General features: G+C 59.2%; 1 protein-coding gene across 1 annotated transcript; it reads right to left on the reverse strand.

The window, feature by feature from the left end:
* Window positions 1–699: 699 nt before the first annotated feature.
* Window positions 700–14,679, reverse strand: SERINC2 (serine incorporator 2). Its single transcript, XM_053999004.1, has 10 exons — window positions 14,559–14,679; window positions 6,060–6,221; window positions 5,125–5,312; window positions 4,939–5,018; window positions 4,690–4,827; window positions 4,405–4,574; window positions 3,774–3,864; window positions 3,532–3,661; window positions 2,272–2,493; window positions 700–1,447 (listed from the first exon to the last, which is right to left on the reverse strand). The coding sequence occupies exons 1-10, from the start codon at window positions 14,595–14,597 to the stop codon at window positions 1,309–1,311; spliced, it is 1,359 nt and encodes a 452-aa protein (XP_053854979.1). The 5' UTR covers window positions 14,598–14,679; the 3' UTR covers window positions 700–1,308.
* Window positions 14,680–22,067: the final 7,388 nt, after the last annotated feature.

A 22,067-nucleotide genomic window follows, 5' to 3' on the forward strand; every position in this document is an offset into this window, starting at 1 on the left:
ATCACTGGGTGCAGGATGGGGTCCCTGGGTGCAGGATGGGGTCCCTGGGTGCAGATTGGGGGTCCCTGTGTGCAGGATGAGATCACTGGGTGCCGGACGGGGTCCCTGGGTGCCGGGTCGGTGCCGGGTCGGTGCCGGTGTCGCACCGCGGGCTCGCAGCGCCATCGCGCGGCTGCAGCCGCCCCGCACGGGCACGGGAACGGGAACGGGAACGGGAACGGGGCTGGCAATAACAATGGGATTGGGGCGCACCGCCAGCACGGGCTGCACAGCCGGGGCCCAGGGATGGGCTGCACGGGTGGGCAGTGGGCACTGCCCGGCCCCGCGGCTGCCGCCGAGCCGCCACCTCCTGCCAGGGAGAGCTCCCAGCCGCGGCCACCCCCTGCTCTGTGCCCCCCGCACCGTGCGCGCCCCGCACGGAGCTCAGCCCATCCCCGTGTGCCCCTGGGCACGCTCTGCACCCCACCTTGTGCGCCCCACCTTGTGCACCCCGCTTTGCTCACCACCACCGCGGCTCTCGGGCTGTCCCAGGCTGGCAATGGGGTCCAGGGCTCCGAGTTTCCCCAAGGCGATGCCAGCCCTGCCCGCAGCCCCGGGCAGCCAGCTGTGCCCCCACCCCGGCGTGGGGTCAGTTTAAAATGCCCCACTCCCTCCTCCTGCTGGGCACCCACCCACCAGGAAAGACCCCAAACGGCCAAATCCAAACAAACCGTGTTTATTCCAAACGAGACTTTATTAACGAGGCAAAGAGCCGTGGGAAACCTGCCCTGTGCCCCGCAGAGGACAGGAGCTGTGCTCCTGCTGGGACAACCCGAGGAGCTGGGGCCACCACCGAGGCTGGCATGCAGCAGGACCTCTGCCCCAGCCACCAGTCCCCGGGATTTGTTTTCCTCCAGCCTGTTTGGGGACACAACCCCAGCCGGGTCCTGGGTCCTGGGACCTGGCCAGACCCCAGAGACCCCAAAAGGCACCAACAGGGACCCATCCCTCACGGGGCAGCAACAGCTGGGGAGAACCAAACCCTCCCAAGGCAAGGCAGTGGTGTCTGCTGGGCAGAGGCACTGCCAAAGGCACTACACAAACACTGAGATGACGAGAGGTTTAAAACCACCCTCAGGTCTCTCTCAGCCCTTAATTTTCTCTGCTTGGCACTTCATCCCTTTCAAATTAAAAAAGAAAAAAGAGCTGCAAGAAGGCACAACCCAGCACAGCAGCTCCTGCATGCAGAACTGAGGCTGAGGCAGAGCTGGGGCTGTCCCCAGCCTCGAGGGACAAAGCCACGATGGCAGCAGCACGTCCAGGGCCACCTTAGCTGAAATCCCGGTCCGGCAGCAGCAGCGGAGCCACCAAGGTCCAGAGGTAGAGCAGGAGCCCGGCCCAGCTGGAGCAGATCTTCACCCACACGGCTGTCCAGGGGCTCCTCAGCACCTGCAAGCTCTCGTCCGGCCTGAAACAGCCAACGGGAGGGTGGCACCCATCGCTGTGACACCCTGCCGGCACCCCGGGAGGGACGGGTGCCCCCCGGGAACACGGGGGTGCCCCGTGGCTGTGCCACCCCGGGGTGTGACCTCACTGCTGCAGCCACCCCTGGGTGTGACCTTACAGCTGCAGCCACCCCGGGGTGTGACCTCACTGCTGCAGCCACCCCGGGGTGTGACCCCACTGCTGCAGCCACCCCAAGGTGTGACCCCACTGCTGCAGCCACCCCTGGGTGTGATCCCACAGCTGCAGCCACCCCAAGGTGTGACCCCACTGCTGCAGCCACCCCTGGGTGTGACCCCACAGCTGCAGCCACCCTAGGGCTGTGACCCTACTGCTGCAGCCACCTCGGGGTGTGACCCCACTGCTGGGGCCACCCCAAGGTGTGACCCCACTGCTGCAGCCACCCCTGGGTGTGACCTCACAGCTGCAGCCACCTCGGGGTGTGACCCCACAGCTGCAGCCACCCCAAGGTGTGACCCCACTGCTGCAGCCACCCCTGGGTGTGATCCCACAGCTGCAGCCACCTCGGGGTGTGACCTCACAGCTGCAGCCACCTCGGGGTGTGACCCCACCGCTGCAGCCTCAGCCTCGGTCCCTGCTCCCCCTCCTCCCAGGGGATCCCGGGCTGCAGCAGAGAACGCCCGCAAGCCCAGGCACAGCCCTAGAAATAATGAACGCCGCTAAGGGAGCACGTCCAGCAGCCTCACACACCTCAGCTGTGCCCAGCACCCCGGGAGGAGGGGACCTGCAGGAACGGGGACAGCCCTGGGTGCCCACGGCAGCTCTCACCTGTACCAGTTGGTGAGGGTCATCATGATGTAGAGAGCGGCGAGGAGGAGGCACAGGTGGAAGAAGGTGTAGTTGTAGGAGACGCCGTCCTGCTCGTTGTCGTAGGCGCGGCGCACCCCGCCCTCCTCCGCCCCGCCCGGCCCGGCCCCGGCCCCGGCCCCGGCCCCGCTCTCCTCCGTCAGCATCAGCTTGTTCACCTGCGGGTGGTCCGAGGAGCGGAGGCTGCGGGCAGAGCGGCAGCGGGATCAGCACCTCTCGGTCACTGCCCCCACGGCGGCGCTTTTGTCCTCGGGGCCGTCCCCGGGGCAGTTTGGGGGAGGTAGGCTGTGGGGAAACCCTAAAAACTGTGACTGTGGCCCTTAACCAGCTCTGCAGCTCTCCTGGAGCCCCTCTAGGTACGGGACAGCCAGGGCAGCTTGGGGTACGCAGGTTGTGGGGAAACCCTAAAATCTCTGTCACCCTTGTCCGAAGCCCCTCTCCAGCTCTCTTAGAAGCCCTTCAGGCACTGAAGGCTGACTGGAACCTCGTCCAGCTCCACAAAGAGAATGAAGGGCGAGGTTTTGGCCCTGGGTAGAACAACTCCAGGCTCCAATGTGGAATGGGGGCCACTCAGCTGGAAAACAGCTCTGGGAAAGGCCCTGGGGGTGCTGCTGGGCACCGGGGGAACACGAGGCAGCAAACGTGAAGGGCTGCAGAAGGTGAGAGGTGTCCTGGCTGCGCCAGGCAAAGCACTGCCTGCAGGTCGAGGGAGGGCATACAGTGATCTGCTCTGATAAGGCCACCCCGTGGCAGGGGTTTTGTCCTTGGGGCCATCCCCAGTGCAGGCAGAGCAATTTGAGGCTGTGGGGAAACCCTAAAAACTGTGACTGTGGTCAGGCCTGTGGCCCTGGGGACAGGGATGGCTGGACAAAGAGCCTTTGGTGACAAAACCAAGGTGTGGCCACCCCTGCAGAGTCCCCTCCTGTGGCTCTGTGCTCGGGGCTGTTTGTGGGGCAGGGGGATGTGAGGGGCAGCAAGGACAAATGCCATAAACCTGCAACCCCTGCCAGCCACCTCAGGGAGAGCGAGGGAGAACCAAAGTGCAGCCCCTCGCAGGAAAGTTCCTTCTGTGGGGCCTCCAGAGGCGCTGCCCGAGCCCGGGGACAAAGGCCTGGGTGCCCTGGCCCTGCCAGCCCTGCAGGCTGTGCCCCCTGTGCGTGCTGCTCGGCTGCGCACGCCTGGGGACAGCCCTGTCCCCAGGGACACCAGCCAAGTGCTCACCTGATGAAGAGGGTGCAGAGGATGAAGATCACCAGCCCCACGATGCTCGGGGCGTCCCACCAGGCTGTCAGTGGCTCGGTGGCCGTGCCAGTGCTGTTCCTCACCAGCAGCGTGGGGTTACAGCGCTGGCCTGGGGGGACACACGGGGTGAGCCCCCAGGACACAGAGGGACAAACACCCACTGCAGTGAGTGCTCCTGCCCCAGCCACCCCTCCCCAAACCCAAGGCGGTGTCTGGCTTACTCGGCACGTTGGCCAGGGCGGCCCAGGTGACGTAGATGGTGTAGAGGGTGATGAGGGATGCCTGCAGCAGCCCCGAGTGTGGCTGGGCCTCCTGCAAACACAACAGTGGGTGCTTGGGGTGCTCCTGTACCCTGGGGTGACACAGCCCCAGCTGTGGGGTGCTCCTGTACCCCGGGGTGACACAGCCCCAGCTGTGGGGTGCTCCTGTACCCCGGGGTGACACAGCCCCAGCTGTGGGGTGCTCCTGTACCCCGGGGTGACACAGCCCTGGGTGTTCATGTACCCTGGGGTGACACAGCCCCAGTTGTGGGGTGCTCCTGTACCCCGGGGTGACACAGCCCTGGGTGCTCCTGTACCCTGGGGTGACACAGCCCCAGCTGTGGGGTGCTCCTGTACCCTGGGGTGACACAGCCCCAGTTGTGGGGTGCTCCTGTACCCCGGGGTGACACAGCCCTGGGTGTTCATGTATCCTGGGGTGACACAGCCCCAGCTGTGGGGTGCTCCTGTACCCCAGGGTGACACAGCCCTGGGTGCTCCTGTACCCCGGGGTGACACAGCCCCAGCCTCGTGGGTGCTTCTGTACCCCGGGGTGACAGCCCTGGGTACTCCTGGGCACTCCCCACTGCCTCACCTGGATCTTGGGCAGGATGGACACGACTGAGACGATGAGGCAGAGGATGAGGTTGATGCTGATGAAGGCCTTGCCCTCCGTGCAGCCCTCGGGCTTGGTGTAGTAGACGTAGAGCAGCGCAACGGCCACGATGGAGGCGGCGTAGAAGATGAAGGTGACGGTGCAGAGGGCTGGGGGAAGACACCAAAGAGGCTGGAGCAGAGCCCCCAGTCCCGGCCAGCTCAGCCTCAGCCAGCCCTGGGATGAGCTGAGCCCCAAAAGCACGGGTGGTGCCACCACACCCACCTGCGTACCAGCCCTTGGCGCTGCCCTCGTCTGCGTTGTGCAGCCACCGCTGGCTCCAGGAGTGCGCGAAGTCGATGAGGAGCACGAGCTGGATGAGGATGAAGAGGAAGGAGCCGACCACACCGAAGTAAAACCAGACTTGAGGGGGGGAGAAAAACCAGCTGAGAACAGGGCAGGTGAGACTCGGGGGCACAGCCCTGGCTTTGATCCCGTGCAGAGGTGCCCGGGAGAGCACGGGCAGCTCCTCACCTGAGGTGAAGGCGCCGTCGGGGATGTAGAAGGCCCCCACCGTGATCCCCACCAGCACCAGGAACTTGAAGAACCAGAAGCTGCGGGAGGGGAGAGGAGGCACGGTGTGCACCTGGCGGGGACAGGGCTGGGGGGTCCTGCCCGTCCCCAGCCCGCCAGCCCAGGGACCGCGGGGACCACACGCACCCGTTCTGCAGGGCGGCCCGCGGGTCCTTGCTGCTGCGCACGCACACCATGAGCACGGCGAAGAGGCAGAAGAAGGCGGCCGTGGCGAAGCCCATGCGATACACGGCCTTGTGGCCCAGGAAGCTGCTGCAGTCCACGTTGGTCTGGACCCCCAGCACCGACCCACTGCCTTCACAGAAACCGGGCAGCTGAAATAGTGACGGGAGCATGAGCATCACCTCAGCACGTCCTGCAGGGATTGATGGTTGTGGGAAGGTCTGGGTCGGAGAGCTACTGGTTGGATTGAAGATCAGCTTCTCCGCTGTGAAGCCCTCAGGTTGCCCAGAGCAGCTGTGGCTGCCCCCGGACCTCTGGAAGTGTCCATGGCCAGGCTGGACAGGGCTTGGAGCAGCCTGGGACAGTGGAAGGTGTCCCTGCCATGGCAGGGGGTGGAAGTGCTTTGAGATTCCTTTCAACCCACACCATTCTGTGATTCCACACCCACCACCAGCCCTGGTGCCACCAAGGATGGGCCAGACCATGACTGCTCCAATGCCACTTGCCTGAGGTGACACAGATAAAGCCACTCAGCCGGCCGGTGGAAAGCTGGCATGAAACCAGCCCTAAAGCCCAGCTCAGCTGGCAGAGCTCTGCTCCCTCCACCTGAAGTCCCTCCTCCCTGACGTGCAAGTCATCAGCTGAACCCTAAAAAACGGGATGTAGAAAACTTTCCTGGGAGACATCTGGGAAAACTAAAAATTGCATGAAACGATCCCACTGCGTTTTCCCCTCGGTGGAAAACCAGGGCTAATAATGCCTTCTCCCAGTGAGATGCTCAGAAAAAAAAGAGGAACAAAAGCACATCATGACCCAAAAATTCACTTTTTTTGATTCAGCCTCAAATCCCCACCACAAGCTGGGTCGTTTCTTCCCAGCGACCTCCAGGAGTTCTTTACCTTGTGCAACTCCTTCTCCACGCCCGGGATTATCATGATGATGGACACGAGGGTGCCGAGGAAGAGGAAGAAGGTGAAGAGGAGGCGGGAGATGGTGGAATTCTTGGCCGAGGGGCAGCAGCCGCAGAGCAGGCACGGGGCAGAGCCACAGAGACACGACACCTGCAAGGAGAGCAGCCCGTGGTGAGGGGGAGGAACTGGCCCCAAAATACGTGCCCAGCTCGATCCTTAAGGAGATCAGCCTGGGAATCCACACTGCTGCCTAGAGCTACTCACACCACAGCCCACAGCCCACAGGACCTCATGGAAATGGCACCAAATTCCCCAAAAATGTTGTTGGAAACCGAAAGAGCTGCAGAAACAGCCAGGGTGGATAATGACACCCAGAGTCTGGAGACACCCTCGCGTTTTTTTGCTCCATGCAAGGATCTGGTCAAAGCAAGCCCTGCCCTGCAGGAGCCTCCTTTTTGTACAAAAATGAGGTTTCCAGGGCAATTTCAGGCCGCCCTTTCAGTCAAATCCAGGATGGGAAGATATTGGTATCAGCACCATGGGGGAAGCAACTCATCCCGCCGTCCTTTCCCTCTGTAAAGGCCACTTGACAGGTGGGGAAACTGAGGCACAGCATCCCCGAGAGTCTCCAGTGGGTCGTGGCGCCCCAAATCCAGCACGGGCGGTGCTGCCAGGTGCACCCCATTCCAGAGGCTCCCGTTGCTGTGGCAGAGCAGGGAAATCCTGGCTAAGGAAACCCAAACTCACTGATACCAAAACATTGGTGGGAGTTTCCTGCGCAGGGACGGTGCAGAATAAACCTCGTTCCTTTGCAACAGCTCTTCCTCTCCTGGACTTCAGCACAGCAGCCAGACCCCCCTGCAGGCAGGGGAAGGGCTCTGCTCTCTCCTGCTCTTGAGGGATGTGCATGAGCTGTGTGTTTATTATGGCCACATGCTTCCAAATCAGGGCCTGCGCTCCGTGTTAATTAAAGATGGCTCGGTATTGACTCAAATATACATTTCTCATTGCTGGAATCAGCGTAAAAAAAAGGACATGACAGAAAACAAAACCAGGTGTGGAGCTGCTGTGTGTGGCTCCCTCAGCACGAGCGACCACTTTGATGCCCCCAAATCACCAAAGGTGGCTTTGAAGATTTTTTAAGCATAAGCACACCATTATTTGAGAAAAATCCCCTCCTTCCTGACTTATTCCTCTTATCCCATGCCAGCCCCACATCCCTGCCCCATGAACAGCTGCGTTGAGCTGGTGGTACCCACAGGAGCTGGCATCCCATGGGAATTGTCATCCTGCCCCTCCAGGAGCTGCTCAGAGGCATCGCATTGTGTTTTCAACTTGGAAGCATGGGAAAATGGCTTTCAATTAAAGACTGCTTCATTTCAGCCTCATTAAATGCGCCACGTGCATCGGAGTGCATTAAAATGCACCAGCGTGACTGTATTTCCCTTCAAATTAAAAAAAAAAAAAATACAGAACAACACAAATCCCTTTAAATGCAGAATTATTGCATCATCTGATGCAGCCAAGCCCCTCAGTTCTCCATCCACACCTCCAGCTCCTCCTCTTTCGGTGACAACTGTAACAAAAAGCACCAGTCCCAAAATCAGCAGATCTGGACAGGAAAATCATGAGGTTTGGTGTTGTTTAGGAAGGTGTGGATTTGGGGGTTCAGACCATCCCATCCCACCTCCTGCCATGGCAGGGACACTCCCACTGTCCCAGGTGCTCCCAGCCCCAGTGTCCAGCCTGGCCTTGGGCACTGCCAGGGATCCAGGGGCAGCCCCAGCTGCTCTGGCAATTCCAGCCCAGCCCCTCCCCACCCTGCCAGGGAACAATTCCCAATTCCCAAGATCCCATCCAGCCCTGCCCTCTGGCACTGGGAGCCATTCCCTGGCTCCTGTCCCTGCAGGCCTTGTCCCCAGTCCCTCTGCAGCTCTCCTGGAGCCCCTTCAGGCCCTGCAGGGGCTCTGAGCTCTCCCTGGAGCCTTCTCCTCTCCAGGGGAGCACCCCCAGCTCTCTCCAGAGGGGTTCCAGCCCTGGAGCAGCTCCCTGGATTCCTCTGGGCTCTCTCCAGCAGGCACAAGGTCTTTGGGAGCCCGCAGCATCCCTGGAGGTTTGTTTTGCAGGATGACTCTTACACAGCTCCCTGGCTGTGTTTCAGGTTTCACAGGCTCTTGCAGCCGCTGAGGTAACGGGATACGGCATCCCCATCCCACTGCTCTGCCCCGTAACACGGGAATCCTGTGCATTCCTTTTAGGATATCCTTTTAGGATCACTCCCTGAACGCTCCTTCGCAGTGAAGCCGAGGAACCCTTTGTGCCACACACTGACCCCTCCATCTGCCCGGCACTCCTGATTTCAGTCTCTCTCTTTAAAACACAGTGGTTAACAGCAAGGAAGACACTCCCAGCAGTGCTGGGCACTCTGATTTCTCCTTCCAAAGATTTTTAAAGTTGCCCCAAAATGTGAACACGCTGAAGGGACAAAAGAGCAGGATGGAAAAAGCCAGCGAGGGAAGTGGCTGCAGCAGCAGGAGAGCCGGGGCTTAATGAGGAAGTGTCGGTTTTCAGCTCTGGTGGATGATTAAATTCTCCGGTTTCACTATCGACTTCCTCCTTGAGTCCAGCTCACCTCAGTGGGACGCGCACGTCAGGGCTGCTCCCATCCCTCCCTGCCCGGAGGCCGGGAGAGCAGGGCCAGAGCAGGAGCAGGGAAACGCCACATGGGCCCCAGATACACCCATAGAGCAACAGCACCCCAAAACAGCGCCCCAAAATCACCCGTACAGCAACAGCACCCCAAAACAGCACCCAAATACACCCATACAGCAACAGCACCCCAAAACAGCACCCCAAATACACCCATACAGCAACAGCACCCCAAAACAGCACCCCAAATACACCCATAGAGCAACAGCACCCCAAAACAGCGCCCCAAATACACCTGTACAGCAACAGCACCCAAATACACCCATACAGCAACAGCACCCCAAAACAGCGCACCAAATACACCCATAGAGCAACAGCACCCCAAAACAGCGCCCCAAATACACCCGTACAGCAACAGCACCCCAAAACAGCACCCCAAATACACCCATAGAGCAACAGCACCCCAAAACAGCGCCCCAAATACACCCGTACAGCAACAGCACCCCAAAACAGCACCCCAAATACACCCATAGAGCAACAGCACCCCAAAACAGCGCCCCAAATACACCTGTACAGCAACAGCACCCAAAACAACCCCCCAAATACACCTGTACAGCAACAGCACCCCAAAACAGCACCCCAAATACACCCATACAGCAACAGCACCCAAATACACCCATACAGCAACAGCACCCCAAAACAGCACCCCAAAATCACCCGTACAGCAACAGCACGCCAAAACAGCACCCCAAATACACCCATACAGCAACAGCACCCCAAAACAGCACCCCAAATACACCCATAGAGCAACAGCACCCCAAAACAGCACCCCAAATACACCCATAGAGCAACAGCACCCCAAAACAGCACCCCAAATACACCTGTACAGCAACAGCACCCCAAAACAGCACCCCAAATACACCCATAGAGCAACAGCACCCCAAAACAGCACCCCAAATACACCCATACAGCAACAGCACCCAAAACAACCCCCCAAATACACCTGTACAGCAACAGCACCCCAAAACAGCACCCCAAATACACCCATACAGCAACAGCACCCAAAACAACCCCCCAAATACACCCATACAGCAACAGCACCCCAAAACAGCACCCCAAAATCACCTGTACAGCAACAGCACCCAAATACACCCATACAGCAACATGGGCCTGCCAAAACATCACCCCAAATTCACCCATGCAACAGCAGCAACCCCAAAACAGCACCCCAAATACACCTGTACAGCAACAGCACCCAAAAACAGAACCCCAAATACACCCATACAAGAACAGCACAACAAAAACAACACCCATACAGCAACAGCACCCAAAAACACCCATACAGCAGCAGCACACCAAAACAGCACCCCAAATACACCCGTACAGCAACAGCACCCCCAAATACACCCATACAGGAACAGTACCTCAAAAACAGCACCCCAAATACACCCTTACAGCAACAGTACCCCAAAAACAGAACCCCAAATACACCAAGACAGCACCTCAAAAGCAGAACCAAAATAACAACACCCAGCATCAGCACCCCAAAAATAGCACTGCAACAATTTCACCCCAACAACAGCACCCATACTCTACCAGCCCAACTACACCAACACCGGACCAACTACACCAACCCAAATACACCAACACCAGACCAACTACACCAACCCAACTACAGCAACCCAACTACACCAACCCAAATACACCAACGCAGCTTCACCAACGCAGCTACACCAACCCAACAGCACCAACCCAACTACTCCAACCCAACTACACCAACACCAGACCAACTACACCAACCCAAATACACCAACGCAGCTACACCAACCCAACAACACCAACCCAACTACAGCAACCCAACACCAACCCAACAACACCAACCCAACACCAACCCAACTACAGCAACCCAACAACACCAACCCAACAACACCAACCCAACTACATTAACCCAACTACACCAACCCAACTACACCAACCCAACACAAACCCAACTACACCTGCCCAACATTACCCCAAACGCAGCCCAACCACACCAACACCAGCCCAACACGACTGACCAAACTACAACCAACAACACCAACCCAAAAACAGCCACCCAGCATCACCCCAACAACACTGACCCACACCACCAACCCCACCACACCACCCCAATAACATCATCCCAGCTACACCACCCCAACAACAGCCCAACTACACCAGTTCAACATTAGCCCAACAACTCCAACCCAACACCAACCCCACTACACCACCCCAATTACATCATCCCAACAACAGCCCAACTACACCAGACCAACATCAGCCCAACTCCAACCCAACACCAACCTAGCTACACCACCCCAACAATATCAACTCAAACGTACCTACCCAACATCACCACAAACCACCAAGCCACACCACCAACCCAACTACACCACCCAAGCAACAGCCCAACACAACCAACCAAACTCCACGAGCCTAACATCAACCCAAAAACACCCAGCCAACACCAGCCCCACTATGTCACCCCAGTACCAACTCAAAAACATCCACCCAACATCATCCCAACACCACCAAGCCGACTACACCACCCCAATTACATCATCCCAACTACACCACAACAATAACTCCAACACAAAAACGCCCACCCAACGTCACCCCAACAACACTGACCCACAGCACCACACCAATAACACCAACCCGATAACACCAACCCAACTACACCAGGGGTCCCAGATTGAAGGGCAGGATGTATTCCATTACCATCCGTATGGCAATTGTCTTCTGTTAATTGGGCAGTTTTTCCTTATCTCTTCCACAGCCAATCCTCCCTCAGGGGAGACATCTGCTGTTAATGGGCTATTGAATGTCACTGGTGACTGATAAGAACTGAAACATCCCATTGTGGGATGCTCCGCCCAGAGGGAGGAGCCAAGCATTCCTACCTGGATACAATCTGGGTTTTTGGGACACCAGATCAGCCTTTCCACTCGTTCCCAAGAGGAACAGCTGGGGTTTTCCACTGGAGCTTCAGAGGAAGGCTGCACCCTCCTACAGGATCACTGCTCCCACAGAACCACATCTGCCGCTCCAGGAGGAATGCAGCCACTCCAATTTGGACGGCCACCAACACTCCGGCCAAAGGGGTGTCAGGGTGTTCTGACTCTGTCAGTGGTTTTCCTTTTGTGTTATTGCATGGATTTTGTTTTCTTTTCCCTTTTCCTAATAAATTGTATTTCTGACTTGGAGTCTCTCACTGGTTTTGCTTTCAAACCAGAACACCAGCCCAGTTACACCACCCCAACTACACCACCCCAACAACAACAACAAGCCAACTACACCAGCCCAGTTACACCACCCCAACTACACCACCCCACCACCACACCTGCCAGCTGCCTGGCAGTCCCAGGTACACCGAGAGTGAGTCAACCCAAAGCGATGCCGAGCAGCCGGTGTTTCTCTGCTGCCAAATTAACGAGCAGGCACGTTAATCAGCACTGATCCCACCACATCCCCGCAGCATGGGGAGCTGGTGGCCTTCCTCCCTGGCAGGTGGCTTTGGATTGGTACCACGAGGTTGAGTGTCCCCAGGGGGTGTCTAAGGACTGTCCAAGCCTCCAGGGTTTGCTTTGGCTGGGGCAGCCTTCTGCTGGTAACCCCAACCCTGTCACCCAGGAAGGCAGCTCAGAATGACCACACTGCTCGTGGCAGCTGTGGGCAAAGCCTGGAGACCCACAGGAGGCAGGGACAGAGAAATTCTCCTTTAGTGATTCAAGGTTTCACTTGGGAGCAGCTCGTAGGGTTTTAGTGGGAAAGCGCTGAAGGAAGGGCTTGGCAATCTCGTGGTGCTGTGACTCAAGGGGTGCAGGCAGAGCAGAAGGAGTTAGTCAGGATGTTCTTGTTAAAAATAACAATTAAAAAAAAAAAAAAAAAAGGACTAGGGGGGTTGTTCAGTTTGGTTTAGGTTTTTTTTCAGTGTTGTGGTTCTTCAGCTCAGACTGGTGCTAGAACAGCCCCTTCATCAACCAGATCCACCAGAAGGAACAACAAAATTAAACAAAAGCTTGTTAAAAGTGATTCTTTTTAATAATTACACAGACTACGGGGAATGTTTCATTCGGTTTGGGTTTTTTCAGTGTTTTTCTTCAGCTCAGACCTGTACAAAACCTGCCCCTTCATGAACGACTTCCACAGGAAGGAATAGGAAAATTAAACCTATACAGTGACTCTACTGTTACCACAGTCTGAGCCACAACAGTTTTTTAGGGAGGAAAAAACATTCAGAATTCATACAGAAACCTCCACAGACCTGCTCTGGAGTAACTCCCTGCTTTCCCAATACCTGTCCATAAGGAAAAGCACAGGAATGTGTTACAGAGGTGGGGGGGGGCCTTGCAGACCACCCTCCCTCCCATCCCTCATTTCCAAACATCCTGTTCATTAAACCTCCAGCACTCAGAGGTCAAGTTGCAAAACAGGTCCCATTCCCAGGTTTCCAGGCCAGCAGCTCCCAGGCTGGTTCCACAGCCCTGCCCTGGCTCCGTGCCCACAGGTGAGGCGCCACCAGGGCAGGAAGTGCCAGTGTGGGCAGGTGCCTGCGTCACCCGAACCACACACTCCATGTCACAGGGCACAGCACCATGAACGCTCAGCCTGGGCCTGCCAGGGGCCATGGCACCCCAAATCACACACCCTCTGTCTGCCCTGGCCCATGGCACCCCAAATCACACACCCTGCAGGTACCCTGGGCCATGGCACCCCAAATCACACACCCTGTGTCTGCCCTGGCCCATGGCACCCAAATCACACACCCTGTGTCTGCCCTGGCCCATGGCACCCAAATCACACACCCTGCAGGTACTCTGGGCCATGGCACCCCAAATCACACACCCTGTGTCTGCCATAGCCCATGGCACCCCAAATCACACACCCTGTGTCTGCCCTGGCCCATGGCACCCCAAATCACACACCCTGTGTCTGCCCTGGCCCATGGCACCCAAATCACACACCCTGCAGGTACTCTGGGCCATGGCACCCCAAATCACACACCCTGTGTCTGCCATAGCCCATGGCACCCCAAATCACACACCCTGCAGGTACCCTGGGCCATGGCACCCCACACACAGTCCCCTGCACCCCCTGTCCCAGCTCCTTCTCTTCCTCCATCCCCACTTTGGGGCTCAGCAGAGGGAACCAGGCAGGACCCCCAGGCTCTCATTGCATGGTGGGGCCAGGACCCCCCACCCCTCCAGGGCCAGCAGGACATCGCTGCTCTGGCTTCCCACCTCCCCCAGGCACCCTGGGGTGCGCCACCCACCCCATTCCCACCCCATTTCCCTCCACCATGGGCCCCAGAGCTCTCTGGAGTGAGCTCTCTGTGTCTCCCATGGATACCCCGCTGCAGTGGGATCCCCTGTTCTGAGAATCCCCCACACCTCTCCAGCCACCGAGGGATGCACCCCCCGAACCCCATACAGGGGTGTAACCCCATACAGGGGTGTAACCCCACTGTGTGTGTGCCCCACATCCCACTGGTACACAGGGGTGCATCCTCCGGGGGTCCCCTGCATCCCCCCATACCCAGGGGTGTGTCCTGCCGGGGGTCCCCCGTATCCCCTGCGTACACAGGGGTGCATCCCCCAGGGGTACCCTGCATCACCCTCCCGGCATCCCTTGGAGCCCTCCGCGTCCGGGTGTAGCGGGGCACATCCCCGGGGTGTCCCTCAGCCCTCCCCGGCTCTCCCTGGACCCTCCTCCGGACGCTCAGCGGCCGCGACTCGCCCGCCTTGGGCCGCGTCCGCCGCTGCGACACCGCGACAGCGCCGGTGCCCCGCGCTCCCCCCGCTCCGGGCGGGCACTCACGCAGCTGAGCAGGGAGCAGACGCCGAGACAGGCCCCCATGGTGCTGCCGCCGCTCCCGGCTCTCGCTGCCGGCTCCCGCTCCCGGCTCCCGGTCCCCTCCGCCGCCGCCGCCGCCCTGGCTCCGCCCGGACCGGGGAGCTCGGGGCGGCCGCGCCCGCCGCGCCTCCCCCGGGGCGGCCCCTACGGCGGCGGAGAGAGAGCAAAGGGGGGTCCGGGCCCCCTCCCGACCGCAGGGGAGCCCCTCCATGGCTCCTCCATCCTCACTCCAGCCTCCTCTTCATCCTCTCCATATCCCTCCGTCTCCCGTTCATCCTCCTCCGTCTCCCCTTCGTCCCCGGTTACCGCCGAGGGGACTCCACCCCCACCATGGGGACATCGCCAGGACTGGGGGGGTGGCCAGGAGCCCTGGCTGGGCTAGAAGCAGCCCGTGGGAAAGGGACATGGAAATCCAGAAGGGTTTGGGTTGGAAGAGACCTTAAATCCCATCCAGTGCCACCCCTGCTATGGCAGGGACACCTCCCACTGTCCCAGGTGCTCCCAGCCCCAGTGTCCAGCCTGGCCTTGGGCACTGCCAGGGATCCAGGGGCAGCCCCAGCTGCTCTGGCAATTCCAGCCCAGCCCCTCCCCACCCTGCCAGGGAACAATTCCCAATTCCCAAGATCCCATCCAGCCCTGCCCTGTGCCAGTGGGAGCCATTCCCTGGCTCCTGTCCCTGCAGGCCTTGTCCCCAGTCCCTCTGCAGCTCTCCTGGAGCCCCTTCAGGCCCTGGGAAGCTGAGTGGAGCCTCAGGAAGTTCAACAAGGTGAAAGGGCAAAGTTTTGGCCCCGTGGAGAACAATCCCAGACTCGAATACGTGGTGGCAGCCACTCAGCTGGAAAAGAGCTCCAGAAAGGCCCTGGGGTGCTGCTGGGCGCCGGGGGGGAGCACGAGGCAGCAGCGAGTCCCTGCTCCAGAAGGTGAGAGGTGTCCTGGGCTGCACCAGGCCGAGCGAGGGGATCCCGTGGTCACCACTGGTGAGGCCACCCCAGTGTTTTGTCCACTGGGCTCTCCAGAACAGGAGAGATGTGGGTGAGCTGTAGAGACTCCAGCAAAGGGCCACGAGGGTAATGAAGGGTCTGGAGTACCCCATGTATGAGGAAAGGCTGGGAGGCTGGGGCTGATCGGCCTGGAGGGGGGTTTGGGGGATCTCACTGACACATAGAAACACCCACTGCTCTACCAAGCCACTGGAGGAGCTTGTCAGGTTGGCTGAGCTTGGCTTCCCCTGATCTGTCATCCTAAATGTGCCTGGAAATGCTTCCCAGGATTAGCTCCATCACCTTCCTCGGGTGAGGCTGATGCATCCACAATTCCCTGAGTCCTGCCTGCCCTTCTGGAAGGTGGAAGTGACATTTGGTTTCCTCCAGCCCTCCAGACTCTTCTCTCCATCCCCAGGATCAGTGAAAGGTTGCTGAGAGCGGCCTCACAATGCCACCAGTCCCTCCCTCGCCACTCGGGGCACCCCAGCAGGACTAAAGCGGTTTTCAGTTTGCTGAAGCATGTCCTGGTCTGAATCCTGTCCCATCGAGGATCTGCCTTCCTTGGTGCAGCCTTTCCCCACTGGATCTCTGGATTCTCTGGAACCAGGCTGGCAAGAGGCAAAGGCAGCATTCCTTTTCTCTGCCTCAGCCATTCCCCACCTCGTGGAACAATGGACCTGTGTTTTACCTAACCTTGTCTTCTTCTCCTGCAGGAGCCCTTCTTGCTGGATTTGGCACCACGCCTTCCAGCTCCAGCATTCCCACCACTCCCAGCAGACCCAGCAGCGTGAGCCCAACTCCCCTGCAGGGCCAGACCCGGCTCAGGGGGCTGAGGGTGGCACAGAGCAGGTTTTTCCTGCTCTTCCTGCCCAGCCAGAGCCTGGCATGACCTCCCAGGGCAGTGAGTGCTCTGCCATGCATAATCCAGGGGCTGGGATAAACTGGGAGGTGCCAGCCCACTTCCAGACCCTAAATTTAGACAGAGGAGAAAGTCTGTGAGTATGTGACAGCAGCAGGCTTGGGGGCACAGGGCTGGGGACACATGTCCCCTGTGTCCTTGAGGAAGAGGAGGGTGTCACACTTCTTGCTCCAGAGGTAAAGCTCCGGGGTTTGGCCCCTGATCAGCAGCTGGCACAAATCACTAAAGGATTATCTGAGCCTCTGTGGGCTCCCAAAATCTGCTGGCAGAGCACAGCCCTGCAACAGGAGAGGTCAGCACCTGAAAACTGCGCTCTGATCTCAGCTGCTCTCCGGTTTCTCCTTTCCGGAGGGGCTGAGCCTGTGCGGGCACATCCTGCCCCGGGCACGGGTCTGGCAGCGCCCCGGGCCCCGGGACACAGCGGGCTGGCTCTGACACAGCCCCGGCACGGGTCAGGGGGGTCTGGCAGCTCCGGTCTCCTCCTGGCCGGGTGTCAGAGCCCCGTGACATCCGCAGCGGGAACGTCCTTCAGTCCCTGTCCCCTCGGGAAGGACAAATTGGCCGGGCAGGTGTTTGTCCCCTCGGTCCTGCTGTCCTTGCAGGCACATGAGCTCGCTGGCACGCCAGGAGCAGGAATCCTTCCATGCACCCTGGAGGGACCAGTCCCGCCCCCGTCACTGTCCCCTGGTCCCTTTGATGATGCCACCAGATGGCAGTGCCGGAGTGAGGCACTGCCGGACACCGGCGACGGTCACCGGGCTCCGTCCCTGCCGCTCCCGGAGCGCCACGGGCACGGCTGCCAGCAGGGAGAGGGTCCCCACCCGCCTGGCAGCGATGTCCCCCTACTGCCACCACCCATCAGCCCGCCGGTGCCCCCGTGTCGATGTCCCCGTGTCGATGTCCCCGTGTCGATGTCCCCGTGTCGATGTCCCCGTGTCGATGTCCCCTTCCCCGGAGGGGCTGTGGGCAGCGAGGGCCGCCCCGGGCCGGGCGGGACCAGCGCTGTGACAGCCTTGTGACAGCAGTGTCACAAGTGACAGAGCCGTGACTGACGGGCCCCGCACAGACCAGTTTCACCTGGCCCTGCACCCAGGGAAATGTGGGATGTCACCAGAGCTCAGGGACGTGGGGCTGCCTCCAGCCATGCCAGCCCGTGTCCCACTGCTGGGAGCATCCCTGTATCCCAGGAAAAAACCTCTTCTTCCCCCTCTGCTTCTTGTCCTGCATCCCTCAGCATCCCCCAGGCATCTTTCCCCCGGAGTGATTCATTAGGGCACCCAAAACCTCAAATATGGTTCATTTAGGGCTCAGGGCCCCATTTCTGCCCCCGTGGGGGGATTGTAGGGCCGGGGGAGCGGGAGAGGAGCAGCTTGCCAGGGATGCCTGGGAAAACAAATGCTCTCATGTGACTGTATCTGGGACAATACCAGCTTAGCTGTGGGTGCAGCCAGCAGGAATCCTGCTGCTCCCGAGCCCTGCTAGTCATGGATAAACCTACATTAGAGCAATTAATAATAATTAATAATTGGGTCTGCGTTTGGAAAAGCAGCTAAAGGCAGCAGTGCTCTCCAAAGCATTGTCTAGACAGGGAAATGCAGCCACGGCACAAGGTACAATTTTGGGGTGACGGGTTTGGGGTTGACAAAGCCCTGATCTGTGGGTCTGCCCCGCCTTTGGCATCCTGGGGGCTCCAGGGTGGGATTTAGGGCACACAGGACCCTTCCCCTCAGCCCCCAGCTGCAATCAGGCACATCCCAGCCTTGGGGATTGGGGGTCCCCCTGCGCACCCTGTGCTGCAAGGAGGGGCAGGAATGGAGCCCCCCAAGAGCCTTTGCTCAGCTCTGCTGCCTCCCTCGAGGTCTGAAGCCCCCAGGTGAGAATGGGGACAGGCACAAAGCCAGGCTGGGATGGGAAGGATGAGCGCAAAAGGGCTGAGATGGAAGCAGCCCCTTCCCCTGGTCCGAGGATGTCCCTGAGGCAGGCGGGGAATTGGTTTTCCACTAAGCTGCTCTGTAATAAACAGAGACACAGGAGCAACGGGCAACTGCTCGGCCTTTAATTACAGCCAGCCAGGGTGCTCAGGGTCACAGGAGCCAGCATTCAGAGCCAAGGAAATGAGGGGGATGGTTTTCAGGAGGAACACTGCAGGAATCTGCAGGACCTTCTGTGCCTGAGCTCCTTTGTTGTCATTTCATCCACCAGGACCCTCCTGTCTTCCCAGCCCAGAACATCTCAAACCCCAGAACTGTGGATAACAGAATATCCTGAGCTGGAAATCCACAAGGATCACCAATCCCAGCTCCTGTCCCTGCCCAGACAGCCCAACAATCCCAGCCTGGGCATCCCTGGAGCAGTGTCCAAACGCTCCTGGAGCTCTGGCAGCCTCGGGGCCGTGCCCCTTCCCTGGGAGCCTGATGGAGCAGAGCTGCCCAGCACAGGAGCATGATGGAGCCCCAAAAAACCCTCTGAGCCCTCTGACAGCCTCCCCGCCCTCTGGCATTGCTTCTGGGAAACTCACTGAGCAACTGGGACCCTCTTCAAGCACCTTTTGTCGCTTTGAGATGTCGTAAAGGCCACTGGGGTGACACAGGGGCTGAGGGGCCGTCACTAAACCTGTCCCTTGTCATCGTGCTGGGGTCTTCTCGCCACAGCCCCTCCCGTCCAGGGGGATGAAGGGCTGGAAATGCTGTCCTTTTGTCCTGGTTTGTCCTGGGCTCCCAGACACAGGCACGGGCTGGGAAAGCTGCCGTGTCTCCCCACTGAGCTCGGACAGATGCTGTTTGTCTTTCTCCTGGCGGTGCCCAGACGCCAGCCTGGTGATGGATGGCGGTGTCACAGCAGAGAGTCTGTGCTGTCACAACCACTGGGTCTCTCATGGGCTGGAAAATTTGGGGGGTTACTCCACCGTGAGCTGCATTTTCTTCCTCAAGGATCTGAGTCGCAGGGGTGGCGGGGGGGAACCTGCAGGAGGAAGCAGCAGGGTGAGACCTTGCTCTGAAGGTGTCCTTGGTCCACCTGGCAGGAGGAGCTGCTTCTTCCCTTCCCTTCCCTTCTGCCTGCTCCTGCTTGGACCCTCAAGACTTGAGCCCCTCCATTTTCTTTCCTGGTGTCCAAAGCCACCCAAAGTCACCCAAAGCCACCCAAAGCCACCCAACATCACCCAAAGCCACCCAAAGCCACCCAAATCCACCCAAAGTCACACAAAGCCACCCAAAGCCACCCAAAGTCACCCAAAGCCACCCAACATCACCCAAAGCTACCCAAAGCCACCCAAAGCCACCCAAAGCCACCCAAAGTCACCCAAAGCCACCTAATGTCACCCAAAGCCACCCAAAGTCACCCAATGTCACCCAAAATCACCCAAAGTCACCCAAAGCCACCTAATGTCACCCAAAGTCACCCAAAGACACCCAAAGACACCCAAAGTCACCCAGTGTCACCCAAAGACACCCAGTGTCACCCAAAGATACCCAAATTCACCAGCCTTCCTCCAAATTCCCTCACGAGCCCCCCTGAGCCCCTCCACGCATTCCCCATGTCCCCTGACTGACAGGACATCTCCAGCTGGGTGCACAGGAGGCAGGGCAATGCTGTGGGGGTGTAAATTTGGGAGAGCTGCCCAAGGCACGTGCGGTTTTTGAGCCTCTTCATCTGCAGCCTTAACGATTCTCCCTCTCGGAGAACGGTTAATGAGCCGTGGAGATCCAATTAGACTTCTCTGCTCGGCCTTTCACCTCCTTCTTGCCAGTTAAAACCAAAAAGAGAGAGAAAAACCCCCACGAGTGGCGGCGTGGAGACAATTAGATCCGTGTCAGCTTAATGAGTTCATGGACCCAGCAGAAATATCCCTGTTTGACAGCAGAGGCAGGAGCCGAGCTGAGCCCACCCCCGAGCCCTGTCCCCGCTTTGGGGTGCAGATGAGCCCTCTGTGGATTTTGGGTTTGCTGCCTGCACCCCGGGGGGCTCCCAGGGCTGTTCTTTTGTTAGCCACAGCAGCCAGCCGGCCTTTTCCACCGTGTTTTTCCAGGATCAGGGATGCTAACCATCTCCAGATGCTCCAGATGGGTGGGAGAACCGCGGGGTGGGAGCAGCCCTGGCGCTGCGAGGCGGCGAGAAGCGACTGGAACCCGCCGGGAGCAGCGGCGGCCACCTGGGCGGCGCTGGGGCCCCGCGGGGTGACAGATGCCACCAGCACGGAGCTGGCCGTGTCCCCCCGGTGCTGGCAGCCCCCTCCCCGGGCCGCCGTGGCTGCGGCGGCGCTGCCAAGCCCCACGTGGCCGCGCCGAGCAGATTTTGCTTGGCTGCCTGGGCTAAATTTAGCCGCCTGTAAAAGGGGTTAGCGAGCAGCGCTGGAGCCAGTGGCACAGCTAAGAATGTCAACGTAAGAGCAGCCAGGGATAAAAAAAGCCCAGCCCGGGCGCTGGGAGCTGTGCACAAATCCCCGTGGCTGCGGGAGGTGGAGGCGGGCAGGGCTGCAGGCGGTGCCCGCATCTCCCGCTAGCGCCGGGCCGTGGCCACTCGCTGTCCGCTCACCGTTTTCGGGCCGGTTTGCAGCCTCTCTGCGCTCAGCTGGGCACTCAGGGGTTGGAACGGGGTGGGTTTGGTGAAACCCCCGAGTTCTGGGGGCGGGGGTCACCCCTCTGTGCACAGGCAGGAGGCACAAGGTGCTCCCGCGGGCCGGGAGGTGTTTGTGAGGCTCCACATCCCCGTCCAGGCAGCTGGAAGTTACTGGAGCATGAAGAATAGATTTGAGCGCTTCTTTTTTTTGCCCATGAACACATTTTTTGGGGGGGATGCTGCCTTTCTGCTCGGTTAACTCCAGCACATTTTTCCTCCCAACATTCCCCTCGCCGCCCTGATCTGCAAGAACGGGGCAAATCCTGCCACACCTCAGCTTTTCCCACCATGCCCCAGCTCTTTCCACCCCATCCCAGCTCTTTCCACCCCATCCCAGCTCTTCCCACCCCATCCCAGCTCTTCCCACCCCATCCCAGCTCTTCCCAAGCCCTCCTGTGCTGCTCTGAGCTGTCCTGACCTTGCCTGGGCTCACTCCTGCCCAGAAATGTGGGATTTCAGCCAGTATCAGAGCCAATGCACAAGCAAGGTGGTTTCCTGAGCTAATTCCCAGAAATAATTTGCACGTTCTGCTGGTCCACTGGGGCAGGGGATGAATATTTTGGTGGCTGAGCCCCGAGAGAGGCACTTTGAGTCATTCAGTGCCCCTTTTATCCCACAGCTCCTGTGATGAACTGGCAGCAGGATGAGCCTCGGGCTGGGATTGCATCTTGCTGCAGGATCCACCTCACCTTTGGGTCAGGAAGGAGCTTCTGCTGCTGCAAAAACAGCAACAAATCATTCTTTTGGTTGAAATTTTCCATTCTGCCGGGGACAGCGAGGCTGCAGATGAGTTGCAAAGACCTGTGCAACTCACTGCAGATATTCCAGCTGCCCTGACAGCCTGAACTAGGGAATAAAATCAGGAAAAGCAGCTCGTGTGCTGTCCCCCACCGGGGCAGGATGCCCTGGGCCGGGCACACGCCGCGGGGGGAGCATCTCCAAAAGCTCCCTGAT

The sequence above is a fragment of the Vidua macroura genome, chromosome 25 (genome assembly GCF_024509145.1).
Source record: "Vidua macroura isolate BioBank_ID:100142 chromosome 25, ASM2450914v1, whole genome shotgun sequence".
NCBI lineage: Eukaryota > Metazoa > Chordata > Aves > Passeriformes > Viduidae > Vidua > Vidua macroura.